The sequence below is a fragment of the Podarcis tiliguerta genome (assembly GCF_965153285.1).
Source record: "Podarcis tiliguerta genome assembly, chromosome: 2".
NCBI classification, from domain to species: domain Eukaryota; kingdom Metazoa; phylum Chordata; class Lepidosauria; order Squamata; family Lacertidae; genus Podarcis; species Podarcis tiliguerta.
Genome location: NC_139535.1, coordinates 75,765,105 through 75,781,599, shown reverse-complemented (window position 1 = coordinate 75,781,599; position 16,495 = coordinate 75,765,105). Strand labels below are relative to the sequence as shown.

General features: G+C 39.0%; 1 protein-coding gene across 24 annotated transcripts in view; it reads left to right on the top strand.

The window, feature by feature from the left end:
- TENM2 (teneurin transmembrane protein 2) overlaps window positions 1-16,495 on the top strand; it is a 753,140-nt gene that overhangs the window by 625,525 nt on the left and 111,120 nt on the right. For all 24 annotated transcript variants that reach the window (XM_083430660.1, XM_083430659.1, XM_083430641.1 and 21 more), the window contains 2 exons: window positions 3,854-4,049; window positions 8,113-8,214. In XM_083430660.1, coding sequence (XP_083286786.1) covers window positions 3,854-4,049; window positions 8,113-8,214 — 298 coding nt within the window. The remainder of the gene's footprint in view (window positions 1-3,853; window positions 4,050-8,112; window positions 8,215-16,495) is intronic.

Sequence of the window (16,495 nt, the reverse complement as noted above, 5' to 3'; positions counted from 1 at the left end):
CAGAAGAGTCTGCCAACACAATCCAAGCAGAGCAGCATGTTGCCAGTGAGAAATGTCAGCTTTTATTGCTACACTGTTCTGTGTTGACCCTCAGTGAGCAAAGCTTCCAAAGAGCAATAAACTTTGTTTTTCCAAGGGTGTTATCCCAATCAGGATATTTTCCAAAAGGCTAATGACTGTGTCTTTAACCTCTCCTTCCTCCCCAACCTCCTCTTGACAGCTAGGTTTAAATAACATTTGTCAAAGATGCTAGACTGAGGGGCTGATAAAAAGCCTTTGTGCTTTTTATTTTTCATACCAATGTATATGTTGGATTCAACCTTTTAGTTCTACTGTGCTCTCCTAAGACATAGTTGTAACTGAAGTGATAAACCTGTGATTTCGCTGTTTCATTTCAGGCGGTAGGTGGGAATTCACATGATTGCATGCTCCTTCATAAACCATCACCACCATCAGAAATTCTGCATAGGCAGTTTCTTATGTGAATAGATTTTTGTGTGGAGGAGCACTCAGTCTGGACTGAAGTAGTCCAGCATACACCTAGAGTTATAATTTCAGTGCTAACTAAGCTTAAAAATATTACCAGATTTACATTTGGATCACTAGTGGGTCCTCTATTTCTATGAGCAAAGCACCAGGCACATGTTTGGCATCTGGAAGAAAACCTCTGAGAACCTTTTCATTTTGTTACTGAAAGCAGTTCCACAAGTCTAGAGGAGGGTGACCCTCATTTTTTTGGAAAACAAATACTTTTCTAAATAAAGATTTAAGAATCATTTAGCAAAATTCACTTTGCAATACAATGGTTAGTTTTCATAATGGAGGCATATTAAAGATTCAAGGCAAGCATCTTCCAAATGACTTATCCTTTTATAAGAAATCTATTTGGTTTGTGCATGCCAGTGTTAAGGGACACATAGTTATGGTAACTTAATATTGAGTGCATACATCTTTCTTTCAGAAACATCCATCTATCTCTATCAGCAGCTAGAGAGATAAATGTTCCTGAAACAAGACACATTTTCATTGGGAACTATTACAATATTTGATATGTTTGTGTATAACATATTAGATCCCTTAGACCTATCCAATTACCGCCCAATTTCAAATCTTCCATACCTGGGTAAGGTAATTGAGAGAGCGGTTGCTGAACAGCTTGGTAGGTTTCTGGAGGAAACATCGGCTTTAGATCCATTTCAGTCCGGTTTCCGTCCTGGTTTTGGGACCAAGACGGCTCTGGTTGCCCTTCACGGCCTAGGACCCTCGTACCTACGGGACCGCCTCTCCCGGTATGCCCCACGGAGAGCCTCAAGGTCCATAAATAGCAACACCCTAGTGGTCCCGGGCCCTAAGGAAGTTAGATTGGCTTCAACCAGAGCCAGTGCCTTTTCAACTCTGGCTCCGGCCTGGTGGAACGCTCTGCCTCATGAGACCAGGGCCCTGCAGGATCTGATTTCTTTCCGCAGGGCCTGTAAGACAGAGTTGTTCCGCCTGGCCTTTGGCTTGGAGCCAATTTGATTCCCTCCCTCCCTCTCTTTCTTTTTTCTTTTCCTTCTCCTGCGATGAGGCTACTTTTTAATATTTTAATGTTTCAATATTTTAATGTTGTATTTTAATTTTGTTTTTAAGTTGTAATCATTCAACTTGTTTTTATTATTGGTTGTAAGCTGCTCTGAGCCCGGCCTTGGCTGGGGAGGGCGAGGTATAAATAAAAATTATTATTATTATTATTATTAATCGTAAGACTGTATCCATAAAAGGGCTTTAAAGGCTATCAGGCTGCCATATACTCTAAAGTTCTCACACATTGATGATAAAGAAGTCTGTACCAATCTATGTGGAATTATGTCCAAGATGAGGGAACAGGTTTTGTTCAATTAAGTTCAGAGCATTATACATCTCATTAGGACATACTCCATTCCTCAAACAATTTGGGTCGGATGTTATCATCAGCCTACAATTATTGGTGACCAGATCTTTCTGCTTGCTTCTAGTTTTATTAGTTTCATATTAATAGTTTATTCAAATGAACGTACCTTTATTTGATGTGGACTATTGGTACAGACGTGTTTCAAATGAGATCCTAAGCAATTGGTCTCCATTAGAATTCCTGTTGATGTGCCCAACTGGGTTGCAATGGGTTATATAGCTGCTTTACAGTACTCTTGATTCAGGTAGGTAGCAGTCAAAATAAATTTAAAAATTGCCCAGTAGCACCTTAGAGACCAACTAAGTTTGTTCTGGAAGGTGCTACCGGACATTTTTTTAATTTATTACAATACTCTTGTGAGCTAAATGGCTGAGGGCTAGTGTCCAGTGCTAAATTTGACCTGAGGCAATGCTATTTCTCAGCTACCCAGCTTATCAGGATACCATGCAGGATAAGCTAGTTGATACCACCACACCAGCACAGAAATGGCTCAGCGATGATGCAGGAATATTAACCATTAGGAAAGGGTTAAAAAATAAAACTGCCAATATAATAATGCTGTTATGCAAATCTATGTTGTGAGCGCACTTGGAATACTGCATACAGTTCTGGTCACTGCATTTCAAAAAGGATATTGTAGAGCTAGAGAAGGTTCAGAGAATAGCAACCAAAATGTTCAAGGTGTATGGAGTAACTCCCCTGTGATGGAAGGGGATGTAGCTGATGTAGATAATTGTAGCTGATGTGGAGGAAGTTGATGAGGAAAGGTTTTTCTTTCCCTCCCATAATACTTGGGAGACATTCGAGAAAGCTGAATGTTGGAAGTCAAAATAAAGTACTTCTTCACACAGCACATAGTTAAACTATGGAATTCACTCCTGCAAGATTTCGTAATGCCCACCAACTTGGATGGTTTAAAAGAGGATTAGACAAATTCAACTTAGAATTACTCAGAGTGCACCTGTAATGAAAAGAATTGTTAGACCCACTAATTTCAATAGATCAGCTCTGAGTAATACCACCCAATAACTTCATTTCCACATTACTCTGCATTCTGGGAGTGAATTATAGTAGTAGAGTATCCATGATAATATAAAAGTGAAAGTATGTAGTTTATATTGTAAAAAAACTGGCCTGTAAAAGTTATTGGGATATTTAAAAAATATATAACCATATAAAGCTGCCTATTTCTCCTTATTGTGTATGCATTTATTCCTGATAGCATTAGAAGTAGGTGCCAAGATTAATCATTATTACAGTGAAAATAAAGGCATGAAATACTGAACAGTATTAGTACTTTTCTGAGCACAATTAAAAATGCTAGTGTGGATCTTTAAAGCTCTTAACTGATACGGCCCTACATATCTGAATGCGCATTTCCACCCCCATCTTTCAGCTTGGACACAGAGGTCCAGCTTCGAGGGACTTCTAGTGGTTCCCTCATTGAGAGAAGTTCCAGGGAACCAGGCAGAGGGCCTTCTCGGTAGTGGCATCCGCACTGTGGAATGCCATCTATCAGGTGTCAAAGTAATAAATAATTATATGATTTTCCATAGACATCTGAAAGCAGCTCTGTGTCAGGAGGTTTTTAATGTGTGATATTCTATTGTGTTTTTGTATACAGTCGAATCTCTGGTTACGTAAACTTCGGGATGTGTGCACGGCAAACCCAGAAGTATTTTACCGGGTTTTGCCCCACACGCATGCGCAGAAGCGGTCCTCAGGTTGCGGAAACCTCAGGATCTGACCGGACCTCTGGAATGGATTCCGTCCGCAACCAGAGGCACCACTGCATTCTGTTGGAAGCCACCCAGAATGGCTGGGGCAACCCAGACAGATGGGTGGGATACAAGAAATAAGAATAAGAATACCACCAATTTAAATTTATAATGAAATGCCTTTCCCTGATCTTCTATCCAATAGTATGATTTCATGGAACGTTTGGATGGGAAAGAGAAATGGAGTGTGGTGGAATCTCCACGAGAGCGCCGGAGCATCCAGACTCTCGTCCAGAATGAAGCTGTATTTGTTCAGTACTTGGATGTGGGGTCCTGGCACCTTGCCTTTTACAATGATGGAAAGGATAAAGAAGTCGTATCTTTCAATACTGTTATTTTGGGTATGTATGCCTTGGCTGTGGACTCTGTGTTTGGTTGGCTGTAAGATGTGGAAAAGATGCTCAGGGTGCAATTTTAAACAAATTTACTTTATTGAACTCAGTATAGTCAGGGACTGCATAATTTTAATAAATACAAATTTAGCAATCACGCTTGAATCTAAGGGGGGAAAGACAGACCTGCCTCAGATATTATACAATGTGACAATGACCAAATAAATGATTAATGCTTTTTCTTTGTGTTATAGTTTACAGTGTCTGATAAGAAAAAATTATAGAACTTCCTTTTTTGAGGGGTGTGATGGTGGGTGTGGGAGGGTTATTGGGTTGTTCTTGTTTTATGTTGAACATGTATTTTGTGTATTTATATTGTGATTTTATCCTGTGAACTGCCCTGAGACCTGTGGGTATAGTACAGTATACAAATTTAAATAATAATAATAATAATAATAATAATAATAATAATAATAATATATTTCACTAAGGCCCGTCTTACCTGCTGTTTGGCAGGAAGCTGTGGGTGGGGCCTAATGCAGCCAGGCAGGGCTCCTCCTCTGGTTCCAGCATGACAGTGGGAGTCACTTCCTTTTCAGTCAGCCCTACTGACCACAGGGCTTGTGGGCTTTTCAACCAATCACATACAAGTTGGGGGGCATGTGGTTTTGGAGCAGACCAGAGGGAAAACATCTGACCTTCAGTCTGTTTGCACTAAGGATAGTCTTTAAAAACCAACAAAATTAGATGGAAATTCTCTGTATAAATATTGCTATCAAGAAAGATTGTTTGGGCTTTCCTGACAGTATAACTTCAAATTTTCCCAGAAACAGAAAATAGCCAAGAAGTAGGCTGTGATAACAGAATATGCATATGTGTACCTGCAAACACATTTTGTTCTCTTGGCATCCGTCTGTCTCAAGAGACAATGGAGTGTAGCTCTGGGGATGAAGCCAAGTTGCTGCATACTGCTGTGGCTGCAGGCATTGGTAACTCGTAACTGCTGCCTTCCACACTGTTTTTACTGCCTTAGTAAGCATCATAATAACCTCCCTGGGACGCAAGGCTGGGCAGTGCATATAGAGGTCCTGGGCTGCCCAGCTAACAGGACCCTGCCTCTCAGCCTTGCTGATGTGGTTCAAAGGAAAGCAGAGCAATGCATTTGTCTTCACTGCAGGAGTTTCCAGAAGGAGCCAAATAAGACACCACCCTACTGTCATGGATACCTCACTCCAGTTTGTGTAGGGTTTACTCCTTAGCCCTTTCTTCTCCCGAAGATGTCCTGCAAGGCAGTGGGTACAGATTTTTCCTCTAAGTTTCCTCCTGAATACTTTCTCACAAATAAGTATGGCTGCATTGCAACTGAGGTTTTGCTTCTCTTAGATGGGCTGCCTTCCTAGTTTGATGAGCCCCATCTGGCCCTCATTTCCCTCTACAGCACATGTAGTGACTGGCTTCTTGACAGTTGGACTCACTGTTGGTCTCATCCACTCAATCCACTGAAGCTTGTATTTGCATGCAGGGAAAGTCCCAAACTCATGGAGGGTTTAAGACCCATTGGCTACCCTCACCTGGTTTAGCCATCCAGTCAAAGCCAGTCCTGGGGTGGGTCCGCTGTCACATGCTGACAGCTTCTAGAAACCACAGGTGAGAGCTGAATGCAGGATGGGGAGTAAAGATAGACAAACTACCCTAGAGGGAGCATGATTTGTCCAACACCAAAGGTGCTACTGCTCCGCTAATACCCCATACACCCCATGCAAACACATAATTGAGATATATACAGTATACACCTTGCCACAATAGACACAGATGCCCAACATGCCAAAGATATCCTAGTAATGCATGTTCGGTAGCTTGCAACATTTTCGTCTATATAGCTTGGTCTGAAAGTGTTGCTAGAAATGAAGTACAGTTTATGAGAAAGTCGAAGGTAATAGGTGTAATAGTTAGGTAGACGTCTTGATGGTGCAATGATAGTAATTGGCCTGAAATGTGAAGAAAAGAACAGTCTTTTATTCAGTTCAGAGGTTCTTTGACACATATCTATTATGAGAACTTTCAGCATCGAGATAGATTGAGAGGTCTGAAATGTCAACCCAGATGAAATAGAAGAAAAAATGCCAATGTCAACCAGATATTCTCATACTAAATACACAGACGATCTGAATATATAGGAATATTATTCAATGCATGAGAGAACTAGAAAATGTTTACAGCCAGTTTATATAATTCCTATCAACTACTGTAAATAATGTTCAAAAATGCCGATGATTATTATTGGCAATGCCCTTTTTACTACATGGTTTATTTTTTGTCTTACTACATGGTTTTTGGTTTACTGCATGGTTTGCTTTTTGTCATTTCAATTGGTATATAATTTCAGAAGACTGAACAACAGCAGTAGTACCTTTTTTTGCTCTTTATATTTTACAGAAGTATGTAAATTATTTGTGTTTGTACACACAAGCATAAGTTCATAAAGTACATTGCACTTTTATTCAGCCCTATTCAGTTATGATCCACACAGTTGTAACCATGTGGACAGGGAGACTCAATACTTTTGCTCTGATGCAGACCCTGCTCCCCACACCAGCCTCAAATTAGGAAAGTACTTATAGCTGGGAAGCCTGCTGTACAGATTTGGAACCCTGATAACATATATTTAAATTATGATACAATTTTAAAATCTGACAATACTATGTCAGCAGCAAAATATTGAACTGATAATATAGTAGCTGATTTTGTATTCCATTGCTATTTTTTTGGCCAGACATTTTCTATCAGAATACTAGGAAGCAAATTCTGGAGTTTCTGTGGAGTCTCCCAACAGTACCTCCTTATGGGTTTTTCCCCTAAATATTTTCAGTACTTCTGCAAATCTTGTCCCTGCTATTTTGGCTGCATAAACAGCAGCATTCACAGTCTAAATATGAGAAATACAAGGAATGGCACAAAGGCTGAAATGAATAGCTTTTGGAAAAGTGAAATGTATTGCCAGAGGCAGTAATCTAAAATATGACCTCATATTAAGATGAGATACAAAATACTCTCAGCAATAACTCTTATGTAGTATGTAGCTGCAATTCCCATTGAATTCCTTCAGACTTTTTTCTGAATAGACATGATAAGATTCCATTGTTAAAAGAAGGGTTGTACTTTCAGCGTTTTCTAAATGTATAACTTTTTAAATTGCAGATTTTCGCTGTTAAATTTATGCACTAATAATTTACATGTGACAGAATTATGGTTATTGTGTTATAACTTTGAAAGTAATTGATTAATAGGGAGGATAAAAACAAAAGTAGCTGTAAAATCAAGCTTTCAAACATGGAGGTCTTTTACATATGCTTTCCTACATTTATGCAAATGAAGAACATTTTCACATGAAATACAGCAATAATAACATACTTTCTATATTGAGATTGATGCAGTATTATGCTTGTGCTTCCAGTATCTCAAACATAAGTATAATACGTTAAGCTGTGGAAAACAGGTTGAAAAATTGCCATATTAGCATGCTTTGTGCATGCAAAACTATTGTCAAGATATAGCAATTATCACACACAAAAGCTACATACAGTAACAAAAACCACATCTTATATAGGAACCTCCCTTCTGACTCATAATATACGATTGCAGTCGGTTACCAAAGTTACAATGACTCGTTCTAATCATTAGCGCAAGAGACCCCTGGCTGTGACTGTGTAATTTGGACTCATTATATGACAGAAGGGACCTCTCTGCTTCTTCTTTTCCTCATATGGAAAATAGGTCTGTTTAATGCCTACAAGTGCAATATAATAGGTTTTTTCCATGTAGCGGAAACACCAGCTTTGCCAAAGAAAAAGAAAATGGAAAAAGTTTACAGAAACAACCTGTTAAACACAGTCTTTGTGATTCAAGAATCCTTAAGAGATATACTTCTTAGACGTGTTAACATTTTTGTCTTTCTTCAGGTAACTTCTGATTATGGAGTTCAGTTGTTGAACTTACATTGTGTGCGACCATTAAAAAATAACATCACCATAGACTAAAAAGGGCTAACACATTAATTGCACCTGTCTTTCAGATTCTGTGCAGGACTGTCCACGTAATTGTCATGGGAATGGCGAATGTGTGTCTGGAATTTGTCACTGTTTTCCTGGCTACCATGGAGCAGATTGTGCTAAAGGTAGTGTTATATTTGTCTTCAAATATTCCTCATTATGTGTTTTATCCTGTGCTATAGGAATCATTTGTCATTGTAGTGAAAATGATTTGTGTAACATTTTACCTAAGACATATTGGAGTTCTGTTTTCCTGTAGGACTTTTGAAAGCGAGACTTAATTTCTGTGCTACGCTATACAAGAAAAAAAAGAATCAAATGTAGAGTAAGTAGCAGCCCAATCCTACAAATGCATCTTCCCATCTCCACCTCACGCCCAGAAAATATTAACATTAAATTGTACAATTGATAAAGTCTGGGTTTGTTTAGATCATTGGCACTGGCATCTCTTTTATTCTCACACTGGTGTAAAGCCTGTTGCATTTAATCCTATGATTTTGCAGAAAGTATTTTGTAGGATGCTTTTTCAAGTGTAAGGCTTTTTTATGTTACTGCAACATTTAGGACTTAAAAGCATAGGGCTATTATACTGACTAAGTATATTTAAGAAGTTCCTAAAGATGTTTCCTGCCAGTTAATTCCAATGGCACAAACACTAGAGTTCGGCTGTCCACATATGTAGCATATAACACACAAAGAAAGGTAAGTTGTTGTTGTTGTTGTTACTATTATTATTGCTAATGCATATACAGTAGCATCTATTAATATTAATACTATTAATGTTTATATTGTAGGCTAACCATGAGATTTCTGTTCTACACATTTTTAGGATCATGCCATTATATATGGCATGATCCTTCTCTATGTGGGGAGTCTTCCCATGTGATTTAGTAACCTGATTGCCCAGGGACAGGAGCAGCAGCACATATTTGGGTGCAGTGCTGAACGTGTGGCCCCACAACCCTTTCACTGTGCTTGCGCTCCACGTGTTAGTCATGCATGAAGGCTAGTATTGTGATGACGTCTTCTGGCTACATGAGCCCAGTTTTCTTGTAATCCCTCTTTTGTTACAATCTGTTGGATATATGCCTGACAATGTTCGCACCATCCGTCAAGCAGTGTAAAGAAGAAAGTAAACTTGTTAGGAAATAGTAAGACAACTTTTTTTTCAAACAACAATAACAGTTTGAGAAGTAAAGTGTTGATAAGTCATCTTTTAACAGAAGAAATCTAATGACTGCCCATTTTGGGGATACAGCTTAGGTTGAAAAGGTGACTATTTAAGTTGACTAGAGTGACTGGAGAGAGGGAGAGAGTTTTAACTCAGAATGGTATGATTTTTGTCATATACAGTATGTGAAAAAGAAAACTAATGTTGTAATCCCAGTGATTAATCGTCTCAGTATGCTACTTTGTAAAACTCATAGTTGTTTATTTATGCTGTAGTAACAGTAGGAATAATAGTGACACTTGTTATCTTCATGCTGTACATTGCAAAGAATATTTGCTATGCCTGTTAATCTCTGGAACTGAATTTTATTTATGTTTAAAGTTATGTTCAGAAATTTATTTATGTTTTAAGGTGTGTTCTTTGTGTGTCTCTAAAGGCAAAATTTATTTCATTTTTTTAAAGGCTTTTTAGCCAGCTCTTAAATTACTTAGCCAGTTTAAATGCTGTAAAGAAGCAATTTTTATATGTGATTGGAGAAGTAACCACAGCAAGGAAAAATCAAGGAAACATATGTCTTGTGAAAGGGTTTCCATGAGTTATATTGTTACATGATATTCACCTGCTGCTGAGATAGAAATTGTATCTTCCATAGTTGGTTGTCATGTTTGTTTCTGCATCACTCTTAAGGAAAAACAAAAAACAAAACAACAACAACCCTGGACTCATTTTCAATAAGTTACACTTTCTCTATGGGGTCCACAGGAATTCCAAACACACTTACTAGGGAGTAAGCCCCATTGGACACAGCGGCTATTACTTCTGAGTAAAAATGCATAGGATTGCATAGCACGTGTCTTGAAAACTAAAGGCTTGCATTACTTTCGTAAATGATTAATATAAATAGGTCTGTGGCTATTGTAGCTAACTTAAAGGGCAGTATTTGATTCAGAGATATGTGATTCATAGCATTCAGATAAATTAACAATGCAGACCTATGTTTATTCAGAAGTAAGACCCAATGGGACTTACACCCCACTACATGTGCTTAAGACTATGCTGTGAGACACAGCTAGCAATATTCAGTTAGTGGCAATTACACTATCATTTAAGCAGATAAGCTTAAGCGAATAAACATAAAAACCATTTGTTTACCTTAATAATTTTAATTGAATTTTTGTTACCTTTAGATAACTACTTTGTACTACCACCACCCTGCTACAATTACTTCCTCTTTCTGTCCATAAAAGTGTTTTGCTTTCTTAAGCTCAGTTTTTTGTCAGCATTCCCCACCCCCCCAATGTGGCTTCATCATTTTACTGCTTTCACTTCGTTTATTTTTGACTGCTGGCAAAGGATGGTCCTATTTCAATAAGTATCAATATAAGGGTAGGTTGTTGTAGTCGTTGTTTTTGTAAATTTCATTAATAGCCTTCCATTTTGTTTTGTTTAAAATAATTAAGCCCATTAAACACAGTGCATCCATTTTCATGTTTAAATGCTTACCGTTTGATTACCACCTCTGACAAGCTGAGTACTCACGCCATATCCACTCCCTATGTTACATGAATTCTTGTGACCTCCTGTATAGGAACTTGACAAGGTAAATTTCAAATTAGTGGGTAAGTAAGTAGATACTAACTACTGGAAATGACAACTCCTGCTGGTCCACATCTGTCACTGAAGGCCGAACAATGTTACTATTAGAAAACACAGACATTGTCTTTAATTAGACATTGGTGAAAGTATGTTGGCATTCTCCAAATATTTAGTTGCTCAGCAGCTTGTAGGCAAAGCAGGGGCTCTCACATATGCAAATAACAAAAATGTGCATTGCAGTCATGCTGTTTGGAACTTTCCTGTGAAACTATTACCTTGAGAGTAATCCAGGAGTTGTCATAATGGTAGCAGGCATACATTTCCCTTTCTTAAATAAGACTAATGAAATTTTAATCGTTGTTGATCACTTCTAATGCAGTTTTTTTAAAAAAAAACGAGAAAGGCTCAATATCTACAAATCTACCATCTCGTTAGGTTCCTTTTACTCATTATCCATAGAGCATTCACAGCATTTACAAAGTCTGGGTCAGAAGGAGAAGTAATGTAATCAACAGAGGCATTAAACCATTGTTAGCAACATGGGCATAGTCAGGATTTATGTTGGGGAGGACAGGCTTCATGTTGGGGGGCAGAACCCCAGTTAAGTATTTTTTTTTATTTACTTAATACGTAAATTTATTTTATTTATGGGGGCAGCTGCCCCCCCCGCCTCCCCTTTGCTAGGCCCATGGTTAGCAATATAGGGGTTTGTAAATTTGGTATGTATATTCAGTGCATGGACCCATTTAATTAATAACAGTGGGGTAGCTATGGGAAGGAGTTCAATGTTGCACTCTTTTGATCATTCTGTCAGTGCAAGTTTGCTAGATGGAACAATCCTGACACACTGTTCTGGTGTTCCCTTGACCCTAAAGAGTGGGTTGGTGGTGAGGAGAAGAAAGAAAGCTGGGTTGAAAAGCCGGATCATAGATTGCTAAGCGGCTTGTCCCTGTAAATACATTTTAAAATGTGATTTCTTCACAGTACTAATGGGATTTTCTGAGCCCAATACACTTATGTGATGGACCCTCCACCCATCTGTAGGCTTCTAGTCCATACAAGATGTCCAGCAACTAGAAAGCAGGAAAGTTCCCTACATGCACAGAGATAACTTAAGACAGTCAATATGCGTTATATGATTAAATGAGCCAACCAGGAGAAGCACCCACCATTCTATGTATTCCTTATAGAACTCAGATGGAATCATATATTCTCCAGGAGCTTTATTTGATTCCAAGTAAAATTCATCGGTTAAAATAATATAACATTTTCACAGTAAAGCAAATAATAGTATCATAAAATCAATGTAACAAAAATACTGCAATTCAAGTACTACGGTATAATACTATTCCATGATCTCGATTTCACAATAAGCCTAGGTGTGAAGGTACATTTTGATTATGCGTAGAAGCTCATTATTAATGTGGTCATCTATGTCTCCAGGGGAAGGGAATTCCACAACAGTATGTGACTGCTGAAAAGGCCTTCCATTGAGTCTCCACATAACACAACCATTGTTGGTGGGACAACAAGAAGGGCTCCTCTACTGACTGTAAGGTTTGGAAAGGTTGGTTTGGGTAGAGGAGCTCCAACAGATAGTTGTGTCACAAGTCATTCAAGACTTTCTGTCCACTGCCCTGTCCGCTTCTGTCCACTGCTAATCATATCCACGCGGTGGTGGCAGGTGCAGCCCTGCGCGGCTGGAGGGGGAGAGTCTTGCATGGCCTCCTGACGTCACAGTCAGTTTCACCCATGGAGGTTGGCAGGATTGGCTGCCAAAAACTTCAAATCCAAATTGACCAATCATGCTCGGGGGAGGCGGGGCACGGTGCTTTGGTCGCAGACCTCACAGAGCCAGTCTTCTGTCAGGTCCATCACAAAGGCATAAAAGTCAGCTGCGCTGTGGTCAGACAGCACAGACCAGAATTGGTCATGCCGCCCAACTACCCAGTATGTTCTGGCTCTGTCTGGAGGAAAGTAGGCAGAACATGTGTATGGCCTTGTTATGAAATTACTCTGTTGCCATATTCAGGGCCAGGGCAGAATTTGCCTGCAGACAAATTGGGCCTGTCTTGGGGTTCTGCCTTCCTCATAGCAACTGTCACAACTTTGGTTGAAAGAAGAATTTTATTGGATCTTTTAGTCAAAAGCTAGGGGATGGCTGGGTGCCCCACCTCTGGATCTTGGATCAAAATTCAGGGCATGCAGGTAAAGGGGTCCAGGGGTAGGGTTCTGTTAGAAATTCCAGACAGGGACTGATGGGCCATAGAACACCCCAAATTACAACCTGGTGGGATCGCCCAATTCAATCTGATCATAGGGGGATCCTTAACCCCTGGATCAATCCTGACTGAGCTATCAGCCAGCAATCGGGTTGGCTGATTCAGAATACATACCCAGTGCCTATGCCAAAACCAAATTGCCTCTGTAATCAATAAAGTTGTAGCCATTTCAATCCCATAATGGTGTCTTGCCATTTTGTTACAACTACGCTTCCAGATCCTTCCCCTCTGAGCTCCTGCCCACTGTACAGGAGTCCTCAAATGTTTCCTTCCTGAGTCAGTATCCAAATCTAATTGTTCCACACTTCTCTAAATTTGTGACTGCATTTGGATTTTGTGTACAGTTCTGGTTGCCTCACCTCAGAAAGGTTATTTAAGAGTTAGAAAAGGACAACCAAATTGATCAAGGGGTTGGGAGATTTTCTGTATATGAAAAGGTTACAGAATTTGGGATTTGTCAGTTTAAAGGAGACATGATAGAAGACATGTATAAAATTATACATGTCATGGAGAAATAGGACAGAGAAATGTTTTCCTTCCTCTTTCATAGCACTACAACTTGTGGATATCCACTGAAGATTCAGGATGGGGGGGAGTGCTTCTTCTTGCAGCTCATAGTTAAACTATGGAACTCAGTCCCATAGGAGGCAGTGATGGCCACTAGCTTGAATAATTTTCAAAGAGGAATAGACAAAATCTTGGTGAGTAAGGCTATCAGTGAGTACTGCTGGCTGTGTTCCACCTCCATGGTTGGAGGCAGTAATGCTTCTGAATACCAGTTGCTGGAAACCAAAGGAGGGAAGAGTGCTCTTGTGCTCGGATCCTGCTTGTGGGTTTCCCACAGGCATCTGGTTGGCCACTGTAAGAACATGATACCAGATTGAATGGGCCATTGGTCTGATCCACCAGGCTCTTACATTATTACATTATCTTACATTATTATGTCTTCGCTCCTCTTTTTCATCCTTTCCAGTTGTTCATAGCTGCTAGTACTAGCAAGTCTTGAACCCAGTGATCTGCCTTCTGTTATTCTTAAAGGCTTTTTTTACCCAAGCAGCTTAAGTGCTTATTGATTGAGAACTTTTATAACTCTCAAAATGGAGGCAGCCTCATATCTCTACAGGTATTTAAAATGAATTGAATTAATCATGGGCTTAAAAGTCTCTAGTGATCTTGGTTAACTTCTCTGGGTTTAATTAAAACATCTGTGCACTTTTAATTTATCGATTCATCCAACTCATATGTCATGTTTTTAACACACCCCAGCATGCTCTGCATCATTTTTAACCCGATTTCCACTTAACTAAAGCAATTAAATTCACCCCGGATTAATTAAAGCATCTATACTTTAGTGCTTAAGTCAGCGTGTGCTGCTTTCCCCACATGGCTTCTGAATGTCAGGAATTTGACACACCTGATGATTTTTTTGTCCTTCTATGATTCTCCTTTTTTGCCTGCTAATGTGTAGTTTGATAGCACTGGAATAAGAAATTTAAATTTATTACCACAGTTCTCATTAGGAGAATGGTCATACATTTGTGTCTCTGTATCTGTTCCTCTTGCAGTTTTTAAAACCAAGAGTATTGAATGTAAAGTAATATAAAGCTTTGTAAGCCTTACCTGGTATTCTGTTATCTATACCACAAATGGCAAATCGGTGGCCCATAGTTTTATTTACAATGAAAGAAGAAGTAAGTTGTAAGATAGGATAAAAATATATCATTAAAGGTTGCATTTCTGTTTGAGAACTTCCCAAAGTATGCCTGAGTGAGTATCATCCATAATGGGGAATCCTTTTTTGCTAGATGGTGTCAGCCTTATTTATGGTGATCAACGACTCCTGAGAAGGTCAGTTTATGTGGTAAAATTGGTATTGTGCACCTACAATACCAATGTGACCACATTTCAAAGGCCATTTAACAATAAAACAGGATAACAACCTCTATCCCTGTCTGAAGTCTGTTAAAAATGCAATTACTACTAGAGAAGTACTACCACACAGTGACTTCACACAAAAACAATACATTTTTATATTTGTCTTTTCAATTTTTACTTAAAAATTGAAAAGCAATGTAAACTATTTTTTCATCATATTTCAAAATTCAGAAAATAACAAACCTATATAGCTGATATTTCCAAACATTATGTAAATGGAACCCACCCTCAGAAGAAAAAGCTTTTGTAGCAGCAACCAGATCTTGATGACAAATTTTGAACCTAAGCTTCATTTGGATGGAAGCTAGACGAGCATGATTCAAGAAAACAGACAGTGTCTCCTGGTCTCAAACAATTGGACAGCCACCCACTCAAGAAACTTCTCTGCTTCTAAACTGAACATTCAGCTATGCATTGTCAACATGAATGCTTTGAACAACCAGCCATATTGGCTGCAGCTCTGCTTGGAGCTAAAGGAGTATTTTTGTCCTTGAAAGCTTAGTGTCAGCAGGGAATCTATACTTTCTGGTGCCAAACAAAACATGCAATTTAGTTAGTCTTATCTTTCCTAGATAGCAGGTATGCAGATCTTAAGGGAAGTTAGCCTGAGAATTTGGTGGTGAAAGAGAGAAAACTGGGATTAGGAAACACTGTCTGAAATTCATATTGAGTAAAACTAAGGAGACAGGAACTGTCAGTATGGGAGGCTGTTCATGTGAGAACAGAAATAGAAAAAAAGAGTTGGAAACAGTTTTTTCTGTTGGAAATGTCCTGAATGAGGATGGGAATGGGTTTGGAAAAATATTGAAATTCCCCTCTTTTAAAACATACATTCTGAAGACTGTGCTGGTTTCAAGATTGGAGGGTTAAATAAGATTATATAATTCTGACAGATAAGAAAACCCAACATCTTCACTTCCTGCTCATTCCTTGGAAAGTAAAATAGATTGCCTGTTTGTGAAGCATTTTGTTAACAACTGGAGTTTTTTTCCAGGTTAGAGTAAAATTAGATATGGAGTAAGTTTGTAGTTTTCTGCTTAGACCCTAGTGAACCACCATCCATCTTTCTCATTGGGGAAAACATATACAATATCACAGCAGCAGTTTAATTTCTGCTAAAAAGAACATTTTGGCTTGAGTTATTACAGATGCAGAATTAATTATCCTCTTGAGGAAGGATTCTCACAGGGTCAGCTTGAAGAGCACTGGTAATAAATTGATTGCACATCTGTCTACAGCATACTTCCCAGTGGTCTGTGGAATAATGAACTTCTGTCTTAAATTGTCATTTACTTCTGAAATAATAAAAGACAGGATTTCCACCATACTGTCTAATACAGCCCAGTCCTTAAAGCTTCACCCTGCTCCTGTGAGTGCTTGTGCTGAGGGAGCAGACTGCAGGGCCCTGCACTGGGACTTGCC